The sequence below is a fragment of the Symsagittifera roscoffensis genome, chromosome 3 (genome assembly GCF_963678635.1).
Source record: "Symsagittifera roscoffensis chromosome 3, txSymRosc1.1, whole genome shotgun sequence".
NCBI classification, from domain to species: domain Eukaryota; kingdom Metazoa; phylum Xenacoelomorpha; order Acoela; family Convolutidae; genus Symsagittifera; species Symsagittifera roscoffensis.
Window position 1 is genome coordinate 29,894,572 of NC_087064.1, and position 18,525 is coordinate 29,913,096.

General features: G+C 35.5%; 1 protein-coding gene across 2 annotated transcripts; it reads left to right on the plus strand.

Moving 5' to 3' along the window:
• Positions 1–788: 788 nt before the first annotated feature.
• On the plus strand, positions 789–14,621 carry LOC134841978 (Fanconi anemia group D2 protein-like). Of its 2 annotated transcripts, none has more exons than XM_063858104.1 (8): positions 789–1,096; positions 1,376–1,873; positions 6,311–6,534; positions 8,347–8,503; positions 9,265–9,502; positions 9,769–11,051; positions 11,217–11,648; positions 12,772–14,621. In XM_063858104.1, exons 1-8 carry the CDS (start codon positions 802–804, stop codon positions 14,427–14,429), a joined length of 4,785 nt encoding a protein of 1,594 aa, XP_063714174.1. In that variant the 5' UTR covers positions 789–801; the 3' UTR covers positions 14,430–14,621. The 2 variants fall into 2 exon arrangements, with proteins under 2 accessions (XP_063714174.1, XP_063714175.1); XM_063858105.1 differs by having other exon boundaries at positions 11,217–11,341; positions 12,772–12,968.
• The last annotated feature ends 3,904 nt before the right edge of the window (positions 14,622–18,525 follow it).

An 18,525-nucleotide genomic window follows, 5' to 3' on the forward strand; every position in this document is an offset into this window, starting at 1 on the left:
AGATCCCCTATTTTTTTGAAGTTTTCTGCAAATAAAGGATCTTCATTGGTCTATTGTTCCTTACAAGAAAAAGTATCAATCATAAATTTTGCTTGAAATTTAAAGAGCTCTAGACATATTTTTTAAAGTTCGAAATCTGAAATTTGTTCAAAAACAAGTGCTTGTATTTAGTTTCCTTACATTCATTACTCTTTTCCAACAGTCAGTTGGCTATGTTTTTATCATGCGAAGAGCGGATATAAAATTTTGGAGGAAATAAATTCTATCAAATGTATAGGAAATTTAGTTATCAGCACTTTATTTAGTGGCTTGGACTGTTATAATTGTTAGTTAGAAATACAAATAAAAATTATTGACTGATTGTTGTTTTACATGTTACGAAAGTTTGTGATCAGCCAGTACTGTTGATCGTGACGTGCGCGGGGAATTTTTGAAGAGCGCCTACATAGTTTTGTCGATCTTTTTTTTAATGCAGTCATTTATCGTTCAGGGCAAAAAAAAAATGTTTTTGAACCCTTCTTTGCTGTGGTGTAGACTAAAAGCGCGCGACCGACCCCCCCCCCCCCCCCCCTCTCCGAAAGTAAGTGTCAAAATAGAGCCGAGAGTGAAAAAGAAATATGGATAGTTGGCCAGAATTGATTGTCGTTAAGTTTGGAAATCGGTTAAAAAAAATTGGCTGTCAGAATTGAGAAGTTGCGGTGGCTGCCTATCTTTTTGGCGCGCTACTGGTTGTAGATCACAATAAATTTGAACCTGCAACTGAGAGTGAGCAGTTTTTTTTCAGATGTTGATGATTCTTCTATGGACGAACTTTTTGAGTCATGTGGGCTGGAGATATCCTCAGAGCCCAATTTACTAGTTGATAGTTGCTATTTGTTCTTGAAGAACTTGGAAGACAAACTAACTTTGAATGACCAGTTGAGCGAAGTAGTTGAGAATGAGTTCAAACGAATATGCAGAGATGAAGAAGAGAAATTGGTTCTGCTGTTGAGTCCCGTTGAGTCAAATGATGCGAGCAACGATAGTGTGGTCCAGTTGATGCTTGGAAGCAGACATCTGCAGTATCCAGCTATGGTGACGTTATTAGAACTACTTGGTAAGTCTTTGGGAAAGCAAATTCTTGTTTTTATCAATTTTGTTGAATCGTCAATTGGAGTAAATGTTTAAAGGAAAATATGTACCGAGCCCTAAAATAGTATAAAATAAAATATTGCGTGGAACTGTAGAATTGAGCCTGAGACGCCAATATTAGCTGTAGCAACAAACATTTTAATAACAAAGGTCAACCGCTCAAAAATGATGAAAGTTTTCTCATTTTTAGTTTTGCGATTGTTCAATCACAATGACAAACAGATTGATATTTCTATTGTTTTAGCTGAAAAGTATCCAGACTGGAACCGAAACCATGTTCAACTTCATAGGCTGTCGCAGACAGCTACGTCACGTGATTCACTGGCGTATAGTCGGTTCACAAACACACAATCTGTAAATATTCAAAATGCAGTCAAAAACAAAACTTTTTCGATCCCGCAGTTGATAATAAACCATTTCATGTGGGTTACGCAAATACATCCAAGTATGGTAAACGATGAGCCGATTGCAGTTCGCATATCTCAAATCTGCAATGGGTTCAGTCAAGATTTGAAAAGAGCGATGTTGCATTGTATTTCGGTTCTGGCGACTGACAAAGCATACCATGACGTCATTGCAAGTCGGCTATTGGAATTGGCGCAAGATGACGAGAGATTGTATTCGGAAGTTGTTCAGGTAGTCAGCAGTTTGAGTGGAATTTCGATCGAGACTTCGCTGCAGATGAGAACTGATGTGTGCAAGAAGCTGATGGAATGCGAGGCTGCACATGTTCCTCAGTTAGGTAGAAAATTCATCTATTTTTTGTGAAATTCGATTGATTTATATTGACTGTTGCTTTGAAATAAATTCAATTACTTTAATGATCGTCGAGGAATCATTTTGTCTATAACAAAATGATATACAAAGGTCTCATTACGAGCCCGAGCAAATCAAACAATTATACCAAACATTTTTTACGCAAGCAAAGCTTGTGTGATAGTATGAACTCTTTTTTTTCCAACCTAAGTCGCAAATATTAGTGTTCAGTTTGAACCTGTTCTTTAATTGTTGCTGTATGTGCATAAGATCAATGACCAGCTATTAAGTACAGCCAATGCTAAGGATATGAACACATTATTATATAACAAATAGCACTTCAGCTTCAAGGTATCATGGATCTGTAGCGTAGAGGTAGAGAAGGAGACCTGGAACAAAATAAGAGAGTTCGAACCTTGGGAGACCCGTAACAAAATAAGAGATTTCGAACCTTTAATGAAATTTCCGATTTTTCAAATTGTCAGGTTTTGCTAATGCGTCATAATTGGCTTGCGTCACTTAGCAATTATGTAGACTCATAATTGGCGTGCGTTTTGCATGAAATTTTGTAGACTCAAAGTTTTACCCATTCAGTTTTTCCCAGTAGCGTTATCGGTCATATTTTTGATTGTGTATGCGAAGTGCAACCTCGCCTCTGTGTTTATTAAGATTTTAAAAATCTTATCCCAGTGGCTAAATGCTATGGATGTCCCCCTGGGGGTTAGGATTTTTCTGGGAAAGTATGAACCTCCAGAACCTAGCACTTTTCGTGATATCCCGATTCTTAGATAATTTTTTTTCGGTATTTTTGACAAAAAAAACTTAGAAACGAAAATCTCTGTTTCTGAAACTTGTTCTGGTAATGTGAAAACGCAAGCCAGTAACATGGAGGATTTTCTATTAAGTTGTCCTTTAGAAGCCTCAGAGTTTTATGCTATAGGATCTAAGTAAAGTTGCTGCAAAACAAAATCGTTTTCTTTCTCTACAAAAACTTATTTCCAATTGGCCTATTTGACTATGACTGTCGCATTTGTCTATGTTCTATTTTTTCGTTCAGACTTTTTTTTATCACACCTCACAGAAAAAAACGACACTAATTAGTTTAAAAAATTGTATTTTCTTGACACTCTGGTCGGAACATTCTGTGTAACATGTACAGAATCCGGCTATCCTTATTTATTTTTGCGCAAGTTTGCTTTTCTACGTCCATTTTGATTGGTCACTAATTGGATTTGTCTACTTTTTGACTAGAATGAAATAAAGTTTGTTTACTTTTGGACTGCACTCCGTAGAAGTATAAGTTCTTAAAAGTTGATAAACAAGCTCTGTATTCGATACTACATATGTACTTATCTGGTCTAGGACAACAGCAGACGGGACTTCAAGCAGAAATTAAATTTTTACAAGGACTTCAAAACGCTAAATTTTCAATAATCGTTTTTCCTCAAAATTTAGGCAAGTTTAGTTCACAATAAGCGTTCTTCATAACAATTCACCGCTTAAGAGAGTGGCACCAGATAGTTAGATCAGCCGGATTTTGAAATGCATATTAGAGGTGGTTAACATCAATTAGAGGCTCAAAAATTATGAAAAAACCAATAAGTTGTAAAGAAATTGAGTTCTTCAAAAACAGTTTTCAAATAAATCTTATTTTGTGACTTTATGACAAAATGTTTGGCTTGAAGTCCCTTAAGCTTAGGATTCGACTTGAAGTCCCGCGGCTTGATGTCCGGCACCCGTAGTTATGTTATAAGCACAAAATTTCATTTTTGCATTCATGCTCACCAGATTTTCAGGCACTAAATAGTTTTTGCTCATGGCGAAAGTAAATAGTTGTTGCTCATGGTTTTTCCTGCTCATGGCGCAAGTTTTATTTTTCAAGGCGTTTCCGCATTTTCTGTCCTTATTGTTCCGACTTTCGATACGAAAGTAACGGAATATTTGTGCTCGGGGTGGGTTTTTTTTTCTTCAGACAAATTTCGACTTTTTAACTAGCCATTTTTGACGGAATTTAATTATATCATTCGAAAGGTATTGTTGTCCTGAGCTTAAATTTGAAAAAATATATATTTCACCTGTGATGATTTTTCGTAAAGTTACGGGGGTTTAAAGATTGCCATTTTTGCCAATTTGGGACAAATAACGCGCGATATATTTGGCGCTATGAACGCGTAAGCGGAGAGTTAATCCGTCTTAGAAATCGTTCCAAATTGGTTGAAAGAAGCTTATTTGCCATAATTGATTTGTTACAAGGAGCGAAATCTATCCTTTTGTACTTAATATGGCGTGTGGGGGGATGATTTTCATTAAAAAAAGTTCAAATTTTAGAAAAAAAATTCCATTTTGTTTTATTTCATTCAATTTCTTAAATGTTATTACTGCTCCATAATTATTAAAAGGCGGTCGGAACTTTCAGGGCTTCGCCCTGGTACGAGCAGTCTTGTTTTATTTTTTAAATCCAATTGTTTGTCGCTTGTTTGTGGAGTGCAGCCTCGTCTCTTTGTTCATTTTTAGTCTTCTTTTTTCAGTTGCTATTTTCGACTTGTTTAACAGTACAGCGCTCACACATGTTAAGAAAACTTAACAGCATAATCAAGAAGTCAAGGTTTAGGGCAAGCTCAATACTTTAGTCATTGTCTTATGAAGCTAAGCTTCGTTTTGATGCCCTGTTTCCTACCTTTGGAAAAGCATTTTTTCTATCGTCAAGGTTTCATGCTGCTGCGATAGATGATTTCGCTGAATCACTACCCCACTAACAGAATGCGAATGAAATGAAAGGGTCACGAAAAGAGAAAAAATAAAGACAGCAAAGAAAATAAGCTCTACGAACACCAGCTTATGCGAATTGATAAAGCACTAATGCTTTTAGGATTGCCCTATTCCTTGTTATTCAAGCCAACCATTTGGGATCTTGTAAGCGTAAAGTTTATCTGTTTTGGTTTCTGACATTGCGTGTTGGTGTAAAAAAAATTCGAAAGTTTTGTAAAAACTACTTAAAATTTTTGTAAAAACTACTTTAGAAACTTTAAGGAGGATTTGAGAAAGCCAGGTGTTTAGCTTGATATCAAAATTTTGACCCTACCAGTATGGCTGGAAACGTTTGTTATTCAAGCAGCAGTGGGTTAAGCGTTGATGCATCAAAAAGATTAAGGTATGAAGAAAATTTTTACTATGACGAAATTTTTCTTGCGGGTTCATAATCGTAAAAGAGTTTGAGTAAGGAAGTTACTATCTACCTAGCTGAAAATCAATTGAATTGGTCAAAAGGCAAACTTTAAGTGTTAACAAAGCGTCAAAGGTGTATAATGCAAAGTACATCTCAAAATACTGAAAGTGGCATCTTTAATCAAATAGACATCATCTTATTGTAATTTATAGCTATTATATAGCGAGCTTTGTGTTATGTTATGGGTCAAATTTTTCGTCAATCTCACTTACATAAAATGGTAGTTTTTTTGGTAGGAAGACATTTTGCTCTCCTTGCTCTTTGTTCATTTTGTCCACTTTTACTGGATAGCATTAGCAATTCAAATGCATTCGTTCAATGTAATTCTTTCTCGGCTAGTGTTTGTCCATTTCAAGCGCATATGGCGGAATGGGAGGAAGTTACACTCTGAATCTCCAGGTCGGCGGTTCCACTCCGGCAAATTGCAAGGTTTCGCGAAGTGCAGCTCCGCCTCGGTGTATATTTAATCGTTATGAGTCGCTAATTTAATCGTTACTAAATCTAATGTATTTTTTTTTGAAATCCAAACTGTTTTCCTTCAAAATTTTAAGCTTTTCTTTATAATTATACTGTCTCCGATGCATAGCTTCATAGGAAATCCGCTGCAGCTATTTATAGTTTGTCCTGTGGTGGAAGTTGTAAAATAAAAAATGAATAGTTTGTCTGCAGATATGTTCGAGCTGATGCCAGCTTGCTACTAAGCGATTCAAAACTGTATAGGATACAGAAACTGTTTAGAACCCAAATAGGTAAATACCCCAACACCAGGTAACTGTAATATGGAAATTTTAACAGTTCAGATTCTGTTCGTTTTTTCTGCATTAAGCGTTCAGCGATTAGGAACGCTTAACGATTTTCGGGGATTCAGATTGACCGATGACCGAAAGTTTTTCAGCATTCGGTCTCTGCATTTGAGTTTCACGTGGACGGTCGTTCAAGCGTATGACTCTCATGTTTATTGTTAAAAAATGATTTAACATAAGGATAGCCGGCTGCTGTGCAACCAGCGCATAATGTTCCGATCAAAGTAAAGTAATAAATTAAATTCAAATATAAACACAAATTTTAATACAAGCTGTAAAACTGACTGAGTCGTCGGAACAAATACTCATTGCTTGTGCAATGGAGAATTCGAAGCATAATGAAGACACCACTAGATATGCATTAATTATTATAATCTGTTAATTTATCTTTTAGTGAAGTTCATTCTGGAACATCAGTATAAAGATTTCAATGCGCAGGAAGTGTGTGACGCTTTGCAAAGTCTTCGTGTGTCGTTGGACATGTCTAGGTTACTGGTTAGTGAAGATTCGACCAGGAGAACTCAAGGGTCTCACCAGTCAAACTCCAGTCAGCAGAAGAAAGTCTCACATGTTAGGAGTCTCATTAATGTGCTTCATGTGCAACTGGTTCAGAGCAAGGTAGGCATATGATTTGACGGAATTTTGGGTCTCTCTAACCCATCTTTTGCTAAAGAGGGTGAGATTCCTTACTGATTACAAGTTCACATATTCTTAATTGATGTATTAGTTCTTAGACATTTTTATTTTGCTTTATTACTGAACCTGAGCAACTTGCAGATTCATTCGTACTTAGCCTAGAGGTGTCGCCGACTTCTTTGCACCTTAAGATCCGGTGTTCGAATCCGGCCCGTACCTTGTTTTTTTTGCAATTGAAGTTCTTTCCGTTAAAAATTGATTTGTCGGACTTTCGTTTAGCTGCTCAAGTTTTGTCTGCATAACGTGTTTTTCTTGTGCTGTAAACAAGTATCTTGGTAGGTGAAAGTGTTGTTCATTGATGATTCTGGGAAGACTTGAACTTTTTATAAAATCAATTTTTTCCTGCTCAGCTGGTGCCTGCTCAAAGTTGGTCGGATTTGTTCCGTTGCTAATTTAAAATTCAATTGTCTTGCTTGGCATGTTTGCCTAGAGTTCAGGTTTGATTTAAAAAAGGTATTACGGAAGTATATGTTATTTGTTTTTTTTGAGACGCTTTGGAATTTTTTTTTTCACTTGCAAAATTTTATTTTTCTCAAATTTTTGTTCCAATTTTCAAAAACAGGGGTATCAAAAGAAATACCGCCTACCTCCTTGTATGCCTGTAGACTCTTCTAGTCTTTTTTCACTTTCCTACTTGTCTGCATATTTCTTCAAATGTTAGCGCTGCAGGCGAATTTTTGCGCTGAAGGCGAATTTTTGAAAACAGGACAATAGACACTTTTTGGACAATTTTGACAAAAAAAATTGTGTTTTTTTGGCACGCACTCCTTCCTCTAAATTACTATATATTGGTTCTTTTGTTGACCTTTTTTTGGGTTTTTCTCGAGAACTATCCTGCCACATTTGACAGGATAGTTTTCTGTTGTTGAGCTTTTTTTCGGGTTTTTCTCGATAACTATCCTTCCGCATCTGATACCATAGGTTTGATCGAAATAACAGATCGTTTAAAGCCTAGCTGCATGAACAGTCACTCCCAGGTTTTGTAGACAAGTGTTATGGCCTTACAACAAGTCAAAGTTTTGACAGTTTGACCGTTTTTTAGAAACTTCTTGACTTATACTCTAAAACTAGCGTGCCAATTCTCAGGTAAAGTCTTCAATCGAGAAACCGAAACCCGGTTTTAGGATTTTTTTTCTAGTTTAGCGGCCACGCTTTGTTTTTTTTGCAGAAAAAAACGTTATTGATTTCGGTAAGTCACTTTTTTGAACTTAAGACCGTTTTTCAGAAACTTTTTGAATTTTCTTAAAAGCTACCCTATCTGAGATGAAAAATTCAATGAAAAAATGGTTGCGAACATTTTTTTTGCAGAAGCGGTGATTTTAATTTTTTGTAAGAGAAATGTGTTCTTAGGAAAATTATAATAGAGAAACAACTAAGGTTTTGGGCAAAGTCCAATTTTTGAAATAGCGCTTTTCTCCCCCCATCGCTATAACAAAGTCAAAATATCAAACACGTACCTCCGAGCTTTTTTTATCAAGACATTCAAAATTTTGCTTTACCTAGTTTTTTACCAATTTTTTGTTTGTTTGTTGTATCGCAAGCGGTGAAAGCTCCACTGCGCGTCTGTGTGTAAATATTACTCCAAACTCCAAACTGAATAAGCTAAATGTTCGTTCTGAAAACTGAATAAGCTACTCCAAACTGAATAAGCTAAATGTTCGTTCTGAAAAATATTCGATGCTTTAGTAGCACAAATATTTCCAAACTGAAATTCAAAATGGAATCTCAGTTTAGGCGCTTGCCAAGACGTGGTACGAGCTCCTGGAAGATAAGAAATGCAAGTTGATGGAGGTGGACGTGATAGTCCTCGTGATCATGAGCGAACTGGAAATCAGTCCCAAGAAGCTGGATATATTTGTCAAGCAGCATGTCAAAAGTGGACAGCTTAGTGGTAAAACTCATTTTAATTGCAAAACATAACGTATAACTTTTTATTACACTAGCAAACTTTAGGGAGCGTTTGTGTTGTTATACTACGACAATTCTTTTTTTTCTAAATTAAGTCGCAAATATTGGTGCAAATTTTGGGGCATTTTTACAGCTTTTTGATAGCATGTGCTTTGACATTCGAACATTAATAAGTTGGCTCAGTTGATGCATTTTTAATTCATCAAATGAACCGAAAAAAGTGACAACAAAACAACAATGAAAACTCGATTTCAGAAATTTAAGTCAATATATCGCGCAATTTTTTGAAATTCGTAATTTTTACTATTTGGTTTTATGCTTTCCAATTTATTACTTGCAGAGTTAGTGTGAATGCCTTTAGTTTGTTTGTTTGCTTCTGTCTGTTTGTGTTTGGTGCCACTTTTGCCGCATTGCTTTGGCAATTCATAAGCATATGTAGCTGCTTTATTTGTGACCAGTGTTTGCCTATTATTTAGTGTTCATGGCCTTATTTCTACTTTTTTCAATTGCACTTTGTAGAGCTATTTTTTGCCGTGTTCTCACTAATGTTTGCGAAGCACAGCTTCGCCTATGTATAAATTAGTCTAAGGCCTCCTGGTATTTAGTGAATTTTTTTGGTGATCTGCTTTTGAATAATAACCAACTGGAAAATCTGAAGCTAAAAATGTAGATCAAGCCAAGTCGAACTGTTTGCCCAGAGAAAGTTACGTGAATTTTCAAAAACTTAAATGATTGAAATTATAGGCGAATTGATGAGAGATACGTTGACAAAATACAAGGATCTCTGCAAAATATATCATCAATCCCTTCTGGACTTACTAGCCGCACTGGTAGCCCAAAACGACCCTAACATGAACGAATTCGTGATAGCATATGCATCTGCATTGTTCACGTGTGCGGATGTGTTCACGAGACAAGAGATAATTGTGCTACTGGTGACTAATATTTGTACCAGTCACGAGGCTACCAACACAATTTTTGGGTAATGAGTTTGAAGTTTTTTAATTTTTCAATACATTCAACTCTTTAAAAGATGCGAAAATACAAGCTTAGTATCTTTCTACGGCGCACCTTAGAATTCGAAAACCCGTAATCATTCAGTTTACATTAGATATCTACTCGCAGATTTTTTTTATTCAAAAGGATTTTTCTGTTTGGACTCAATTGTCCAAACAGATTTTTTTATTCAAAAGGATTTTTTTGATTGGACTCAATTGTCCGCACTGCTGATGAGAAATAGTGTTTCAGCATCTTGGATTCCGTGATCAGTACCCATATCTCATCTCTGCGGAAATACTCTGAATTCTTCACTGGTCTGTTCGATCAAATAGAGCACTTAGACTTGAAGCAAATCCGGAAACTTTTTTCGCTTCTAACGGCACTGCAGCTCAAAAAATCTTCAAAAGACTCGATTGTCAAGTACGAATTATACGTGGTGATCAAGAAACAACTAAATGTGAAGTCTGAACGAAGTGGAAAAATTGGTGTCACCGCCTCTTTCGCAACCATGTCTCAAATTTGTAAAATTATATCAGTACACGATGATGAAATTTACAACGAACAAATGTCTAATGAAATACTGGAAATTTTGGACTCGGTTACGAAATGTGTCTCATCGAAAAACAAGTTGATGTGTCTGTATTTTGAAGAAGTTTACGAATTGCTCGATTTGTATATGCGGAATAAATGTTTGAAAGTTTTTGTCGAGAGGATCATCCAATCGGTAATGTCATTTGCAAAATTTTTCATCACAAAAAACGTTCAAAACCATCTTGAGAATCACAGTTTTGAATCGATTGCTTGTAACTTTCGGTTCAACTTGATTGATAAGTATCAATTCGCTTTTAATTTACCCAGTATAGTTCAATCTCAGAGAAATAAAGAGGCCTTATCTTTGGCGTTGCCTTCTTTTGTCAAATGCTTGTGGGTTGTGAACTCGAGTCCCGAAGGCCTGAAGAGCGCAAAATCTTTCTCGAAATTAATCGGTGCTCCTTTCATCTTTCCAGATGACAAGTTTGATTCTGATTGCAACAATATGAATTTATCAACCAAGGAATTGAATTTTCTTTGTGATTGTAATTTACTTTTGGTTAATGCGATACGAGAAATGTTAAATTTGACGATGAAGACTAAAAATGTATCAATTTTAGAAGATAAATCTAGTTTCCTCAATGTTTCGTTGCGATTGAAACTACTAGAAGCCACGCAAATTCGCTTCTTAGAATTGCTTAAACTGGCATCAACGTTCAGATTACCGGGGATATGTAATCCGTATTTCTTACCAGAAAAAGCAACCGCTCAAAATATGAAATCTGTGTGTTTGCCTCACCAGGTTTCGCTTGTTCCTAGTAAACAATCCAAAACTGTGAAAACAATTAAGAAAACCCGGAAGCGAAAACTAGTAAACAATGATGCTGATGAAGATGACGAAGGTGATTTTGAAAATGACGCGATGACATTTGCGTCGCGGTCAGAGGTTGGAACACAAGGCCCTAGTGGTGTAAATATTCTGACAGCTCCTTGTTCATCAGGTGCTTGTTTTTTCCAATATCTTTTGTTGTTCATTAGGTTCCACATTCAATATTCTAGGACTAGCTTCAAAAACTAAGAGTTAATGGTTATATCAAAAGTTAAGCTTGGTTAATCATGTCATATTTGGTTCCTATAAACTATCTATGACAGATGTTATTTTTTAGATCAGCTCTCACTAAATGCTGTGTCTCTGTCTGGCACGCCACAGGCACAAACAATCACAAAATCAGCATATGCGGCCTACTTGAGAGAACTGGATTTGAGAGTGTTCCAGCTCCTCAACCCAAAGGTGAACAAATTAACACCAGATGATTATGTCGATCAAGATAGCTTGTTGCCACCAAGGATACTACTTGTCTTGTTAGAGGAGTTCTACTCTAAAATGAAGTTTGCTCTGCTTGGAAGAAATGAAATATCTGCGACGAACAAGGAAAAGTTGATGGGTCTAAATATCAATGGATATTTCAATTTGGTACAAATGAGCAGTGCTGAAATTGGAACTGAGATTCGTGATTTGTTTTCAGTTTTGTTTGATGTCGTGCAAGCAATTAGTGATCATCTGGGTTCGGTTATTCAGGATAACAATGGAATATTAGGTGAATGATACGTCGATCGCGATAACAATCGGCGCTTGCGTTTTGGCACAACAGGGTTTTCCAGCTATATCAGGATTCAAAAAATAATGCGACTCCCCTCAGTCATCAAAAATCTTTGCTCTTCTTTATTGTATATAAACATATCCCCAATCGGAGAACAGGGACTTATCGTAAACATGGTCGTCCCCATTTTTTCTAAAGTTTTTAAAACGATTTTTTTTTGTTCCGGGTGTGAAACTTTGTCTTCGGGTGTATTTGTTTTGTCCATTGAAAAATGGGGAGGAACTTTGTATTGGGGTGTATTTTATTTTTTTTTCTTTTCCATGCAAAATCAAGTACCTTAAATACTCATTGGAATGGATCGATTAATATATTTTTTCTAAGACACCCGAATATACATTTTTAAGACTATGGTCGAAACATTCTGTACTTTTTGCACAGTAACCGGCTGTCCTTGTTACTTTTTTCTTTTTTTTTTCTCCTCAAAAAAGCAGGTAACGCAAAAAACCATAGCAATGCTTTGAGTGAAATATCATATTAAAGCCCTTTAAGCCGTGAATTGAGCGACATTGAAAAATTTCCAAAAAGTTATCCCAAAGTCGAAAAAAAGCGATGTGGATATTTTGAGTTTTAGTCTAAGTTCAAGCAAATAAAGCAATCGAGTAACGTTCGATATATAAAAATTGATCATTTAGGCTAATAAAAACAGAGTTAACTAGAAGGAGCTTCGTTTAGAGCTTCCTTGGCAGAAAAATTAAAAGACTTGAAAACTATTGTGCAAAATTTTTTAAAAGAACTTGTTTATGGTTCGTTTTCTGATGACAGCTATAGTCAAATATGCCTCATTCACTAAATTTATGCGCGTTTGCGTAATTTTCTCATGACAGCTCGCACGAAAGAACGACCCTAATTTGAAGAAAAAAAATTCAAAGATTAAAAAAGTATTGCAAAAAAATCACAGAAAAAATTGTTAATGATTCAATTTCTGAAATTAACTGTTGGTTATGCCTATAGTTGGTTATGCCTAATTCACTAGATTAATACGCGTCCTAGACCTCAAAATATTACTCATACCTCTCATGCCCAAATGTACCACTTGTGAGTTTATCGAATTAATGTTTAGACTGTGATGACATGTCATCGGCTGAAAACATGCAGCTCACTCAATCTTTCTCTGTCATATTTCGAATCATCTATTCAGTCATGAACTGGAAACTTTTCAAAGAGCATGTCAAAACATCAAGAAGCAATGAAGAGATACCACTGACACTGGAAAGCTTCCTTGAAGGAATTTCAAATAGCCATTTGAATGTGCCAGAACTTGTAAAACCAAGCCTTCTGGACTTATTAGATGCAGTAAAACAGTTTTTCATTAACCTAAATGAGTCCGTGACAAATATCACAACAGCTTACGAGTTATGTTTACTTTGTAATTTGATAGCCAAAATAGCGGATGAGTCAGTATCAATGAACAACTCAAGAACAGCTTTGATTTCAGTTGATCAGTTTGAACCTGTGGCTGATCTTGCATGTCTGTTTTTAAAACGAAAATGGACCGATTGTTTTGGAGACGCCTCTGATTCGCAAAATGAACAAATTGGACAAATTTCAGCGTCCTCCTACAACACAGCGATCTCTCAGCTGTCAAATTTCTACTTCTTTGGAAGTCAGAACCCGTTTCGATGTATTGAACGAACTATAAAAATGATCGCAAAAGGAGTGATTTCAGACCTGAATGAAAGTAGTCTGGCTTCAACTTGTGCCGTTGCTCCTTTTCCAGCTGTTACAACTGAAAGTTTTCCTGCTTTCTACAGGTCAGGCTGGAGCATGCTGATATATTTCTCGAAGAAAATCCCTCTCATAAATAAAAAGGATTGTCTGAAAAAAGACCCGCAATCGGTAAACTGGAGAAATTTTTGCATGCAAGAATGGTTCAAATGTGTGAAATGCCTTTATACATGTCTCAAAGTAGCAAAATTGATGAAATCAAGGTTAATTTTTAACCCAATTATTCGGGGTTCAATTGCTCTAATGGAGCAGTTCGTCAAAAAGGCAATACCGTTGTTGGAAATAACATTCAAGCTTTATGTTACTGATGTCAAAGCGATGTTAAGAAACATACGAGAGTGTTCACAAGACTTGCAAATCGTTTGTACGCATTCGAAAGTAACAAATGATTTGTCTCTGATGCGAAATGTACCAAAGTTGCGGAAAAACTTGGAAAGTTTGCTGTATAATATAAAATCAGTTTTCGCATACCATGGTTGTCTAGATCAGTTTTCAATGGTACCACTGAGAAATAGAGCTTTGAATGGGGAGGAAATTTTTTCCCAGCGAGATTTACCAAATGAAAGCGTGACGTCAATTGATGAAAATGAACTCAGTGACGATGATGGAAACGCAAGTGACAGTAATGATGTCACAAATTCAAGAAACGAAATGCTGTCATCGCAAGTTTTACGAGAAAGAAACAATCACTCGGATGCGTCGTCGGATGCGGATTCGTTTACCTCTTCGAACAATCAAAATAGAGCAGGAACTCGACAACTGGTTTTGTCGGAAGCGGAATCTGAAGTTGAAGATGCCGACCGAGTGTCAGTCACTGCTGGTAATGCATCAGTTTCAGATGATTCAAACCAGAATGTTTCGGAGAATAGAAGCTCTAACCGAAAAAGAAAGTCAACTAAAGTCGAAACTAGCCAAAGTGACGACGATGATGAAGGTTCTGAAGACAGCAGTGATTGTGAAGCTAGCAATGCCTGTGCTAGTCCATCTTACTAGCTTTGAGTTTTGAGTGACATGTTTCCAAATTGAAAATTCACGTGCTAATAATTTTTTGTTGCTAAATTAATAAATGGCTGAGCTCTGAAACTAATAAATTTTAAATTAATTTAATAATTTGTTATTTGTGTTGCTGTGTAACTTTGAAAATTTGATTATTGATTTTTTTTTGTCATAAATGTTTCCTTTTAAGATTTTTTTTGCCTGAAGGCGTTGAAAGAAGCTTCAAAAATTAATAATCCAGGAAGAAAATTAAGTATTTATGCCTTATTTCTGTATTATAAGCATGCTCGCTCGCATTATTCGCTCGAATTTAGATAAAAAAATATACGATTTTACGATTTTTTTCGTATAACCGTTTTTCTCTTCACACCGGAAAATTTTGAATAATGTTGGAATTGCGACTAAAAGGGCTTAATTATGATATACCACTGGAATCCTTCCGACGAATATTTGTGCTTCCTGAGTTTGCGCGGTTAAACTAAAGATAGAAAACAAAGTTTTGAAAAATCTTTTGTTTCAGAACTTTTTTTTAATTGCTTGCGCGTTTGTGGTAAGTAAAAACACAAGCAAACGCTTGTTATAATTAGTTCTGATTTATTCCAACCGAAGATTGTTTCCTGTGATATCTTTATCCAGTTTCAGTATCAGTTTATTGATCATATTTACACCAGCGATCTTGCGAGTATAATGTATTTAAAGTATGTTAGTATGAAACTTTGTTTTTTTTTAAACCTAACTCGCTCATTTGGTGGCACTTTTGCTGTAATAACGAGCTGTAGCATTCGAAATTTCACAGCATCTGTTCTCTGCTTTGTTTGTGGCTACTGTTTGCGAATTGTTAAGCGTCCGTGGCTAAGTGGTTAGTATGCGAGGCTGAAAATCTCTTGGTCGCTGGATCGAACCCGACACGTAGATGCATTTTTGCTAATTCGAGGTTTAGTTCTACTTTTTCTTCTTTCTTTTGATAGAGCAGATTTTTTTCGTGTTCTCGCTAGTGTTTGCCAAGCGCAACTTTGCATCTGTGTCTATGGTCTTTGCCTCTGTTTCCTTAGGATTCGAAAATGTGTTTGATTCGCTTTATTAAAACACAATCATTGCTGCCTGTTTTTTGTCCGACTCTTTGAAAAACAGGGAGGAACTTTGTATTCGGATATTTTAGCTTTTTTCCCAGCAAAATCAGCTACCACAACTAAACATCTGAATTGGTTGAGTGATAGATCATACTCTAAAGCTTTTTGATTAGTGATTCGAGCGGCATTAAAATAATTTAAAAAATCTCCTTCGAGAAAAACAAGTTTGAATAAAGCGAGCAAGCAGCAGGCTTACAATAGGTTATTTTGATTGCTCAAAAGCTTACAATATTTTAATTTAAGCCGTAAAAACTTAATATTGAATATTAATCGAGTTATTAATCTTACTTTTTTTGTTTTCTAGTAATTTTTCTACAAAAATTGGTTTTCAATTTGCTTATTTTATTATGACTGTCGAATATACCTTAGCTTGAGTTTTTCGTTCACATTTTTTATCACACCAGGCTGAAAAAACGACATTAGTTTGAAAAAGATTTTTAGTTGTATTGTTTAAGACTGTGGTAGGAACATTCTGTGCTACTTGCACAGTAACCGGCTATACTTGTTTTCAATCGTGTTTGAATTTTAGTGATAGTCAAGCTATTCGGCGCAGTTGCCAAGATACAATACTCCTACAATAGAGGTCCGAGGTTTGAATCTCGTTTATGTATATTGATTTTTTTTGTAACACGTGGTGTTATATTATCAAATCAATTGTTTCAAAGCTTGTTTCCTTCCAGGTCCTTTTTGCATTTTCTTACATCTTTCGAGCTTTTTGGTTGGGTTGTTTTCTGTTTTTCTCTTGAATCTGTTACCACAGAGAATAGTTGCTGAATATTGAGTGTGGTATCATATAAAAACCGTTTTAGACGTGTTTCACATTTCAGTATATATTGGCATCTGAGTTAGGACTTAGGCGGCCTTATATAATACTTATCTCGTTATATTTATCAAATCAAAATGAAGACTTATAGGTTTTAGCTTAACAATTAGTTTTTACACAAGCAAAGCTTGTGTTATAGTATGAACTATCTGTTTTTCCAACCTAAGTCGCAAATATTGTTGCGGTAAAATTTGTTCATTTTGAAAGTGTTCTCTTTGATCAATAACCGGCTATTAAGTACAGCAAATGATAAAGATATTAACACATACGACTATATTTTCGTATACCAATTGAAATGGTTCCGCTCTATAAATTGAGGCATGTTAGTTGGTAATTTTTTTTTTCAAAATGACTGGTACTGCTAATGCGTCATAATTGGCTTGCGGCACTTAGCAATTATGTAGGCTCATAATTGGCGTCCGTCACTTGAGAAATTTTGTAGGCTCAAAGCTTAACTCATTCAGTTTTCAAGTTATCCCAGTTGCGTTATCGGTCTTTTTTTGTGTATGCGAAGTGAGTGCAACTTCGCCTCTGTGTACAAATCTATCTATACGTTTTTTAACTGACGTTTCACTTGACACATGTTTACACTTTTTTGTACACTTCTACACTATGTCAAATAAACACTGAAACGAATGCGAAATAAGAAATAAAGTGTACAAGTGTACAAAAAGTGTAAACATGCGTCAAGTGAAACGCCAATTAAAAAACGTATAGATAGATTTGTAAAACTTATTGTACCTAATTACAATTAATGAAATAGTGTACATCGATGCATGGGCCCAAATTAAATTTACTGTTGCAATAATTATGGTTGTTTTTTGGTAATTTTTTGGAAGTTTTTAGTTATTTTCACGTTCAACTATCCATTTGAAGCACGTAGGTGTAGCCATGTGCAGGCTCTTTTGATTCCTTCAGTCTACTCTGTGATTTTTCTGCTTTTGATGTTTTTTATCATTCTTCGTCTTTTCTTATCGAGTAATTTTTAGCTGCTCGATAAGCAAGGCTGTTGCAAAGGGGTACCAAGTTTTTTCCATCAAATACATTGTTCCCAGGATTACTAGAATTAGTGGCCATCTCAAGTCTGCACTTCCGTTAACTGAAAAATTAAATTTTGAACATATCTGCTTGTTAAATGCACGTTTTGTTTGAAATATATTTTTTATGACGGTTGTAATTTGCCGACTCCGATTTCAGTATATCAATTTTTTTAAGTTTTTTTCTTTATCTGGATTGAAAGGTTTCGGTTTTTATCATATCGGTTTAGAGGCCTCATGATATTTGTGTTTTATGTTGGTTGTAAATTGTTACTTGATTTGTTCTATTTCTTGTTACCTCATTTTTTGTTTTGTTCGATGTTTTGTATTGGCTTAGTCGACTCATATTTCCTCGTTTGATATTCAATCGAGTTTTCTTTGCGCTTCTGTTTGAGTAACTTATAATTCCGAGCTTCAAATTGTGTGATAGCTGAAAGGTTTTTTGACAAAAATTTTTTCGGCCCAGCTGGTGTCAGCTTAAGTTTTGTCGGCTTAGTTATCTTGGTTAATTTTGATGCTAATTATCTTCAATTTGCTTATTTTATTATGACTGTCGAATATACCTTAGCTTGAGTTTTTCGTTCACATTTTTTATCACACCAGGCTGAAAAAACGACATTAGTTTGAAAAAGATTTTTAGTTGTATTGTTTAAGACTGTGGTAGGAACATTCTGTGCTACTTGCACAGTAACCGGCTATACTTGTTTTCAATCGTGTTTGAATTTTAGTGATAGTCAAGCTATTCGGCGCAGTTGCCAAGATACAATACTCCTACAATAGAGGTCCGAGGTTTGAATCTCGTTTATGTATATTGATTTTTTTTGTAACACGTGGTGTTATATTATCAAATCAATTGTTTCAAAGCTTGTTTCCTTCCAGGTCCTTTTTGCATTTTCTTACATCTTTCGAGCTTTTTGGTTGGGTTGTTTTCTGTTTTTCTCTTGAATCTGTTACCACAGAGAATAGTTGCTGAATATTGAGTGTGGTATCATATAAAAACCGTTTTAGACGTGTTTCACATTTCAGTATATATTGGCATCTGAGTTAGGACTTAGGCGGCCTTATATAATACTTATCTCGTTATATTTATCAAATCAAAATGA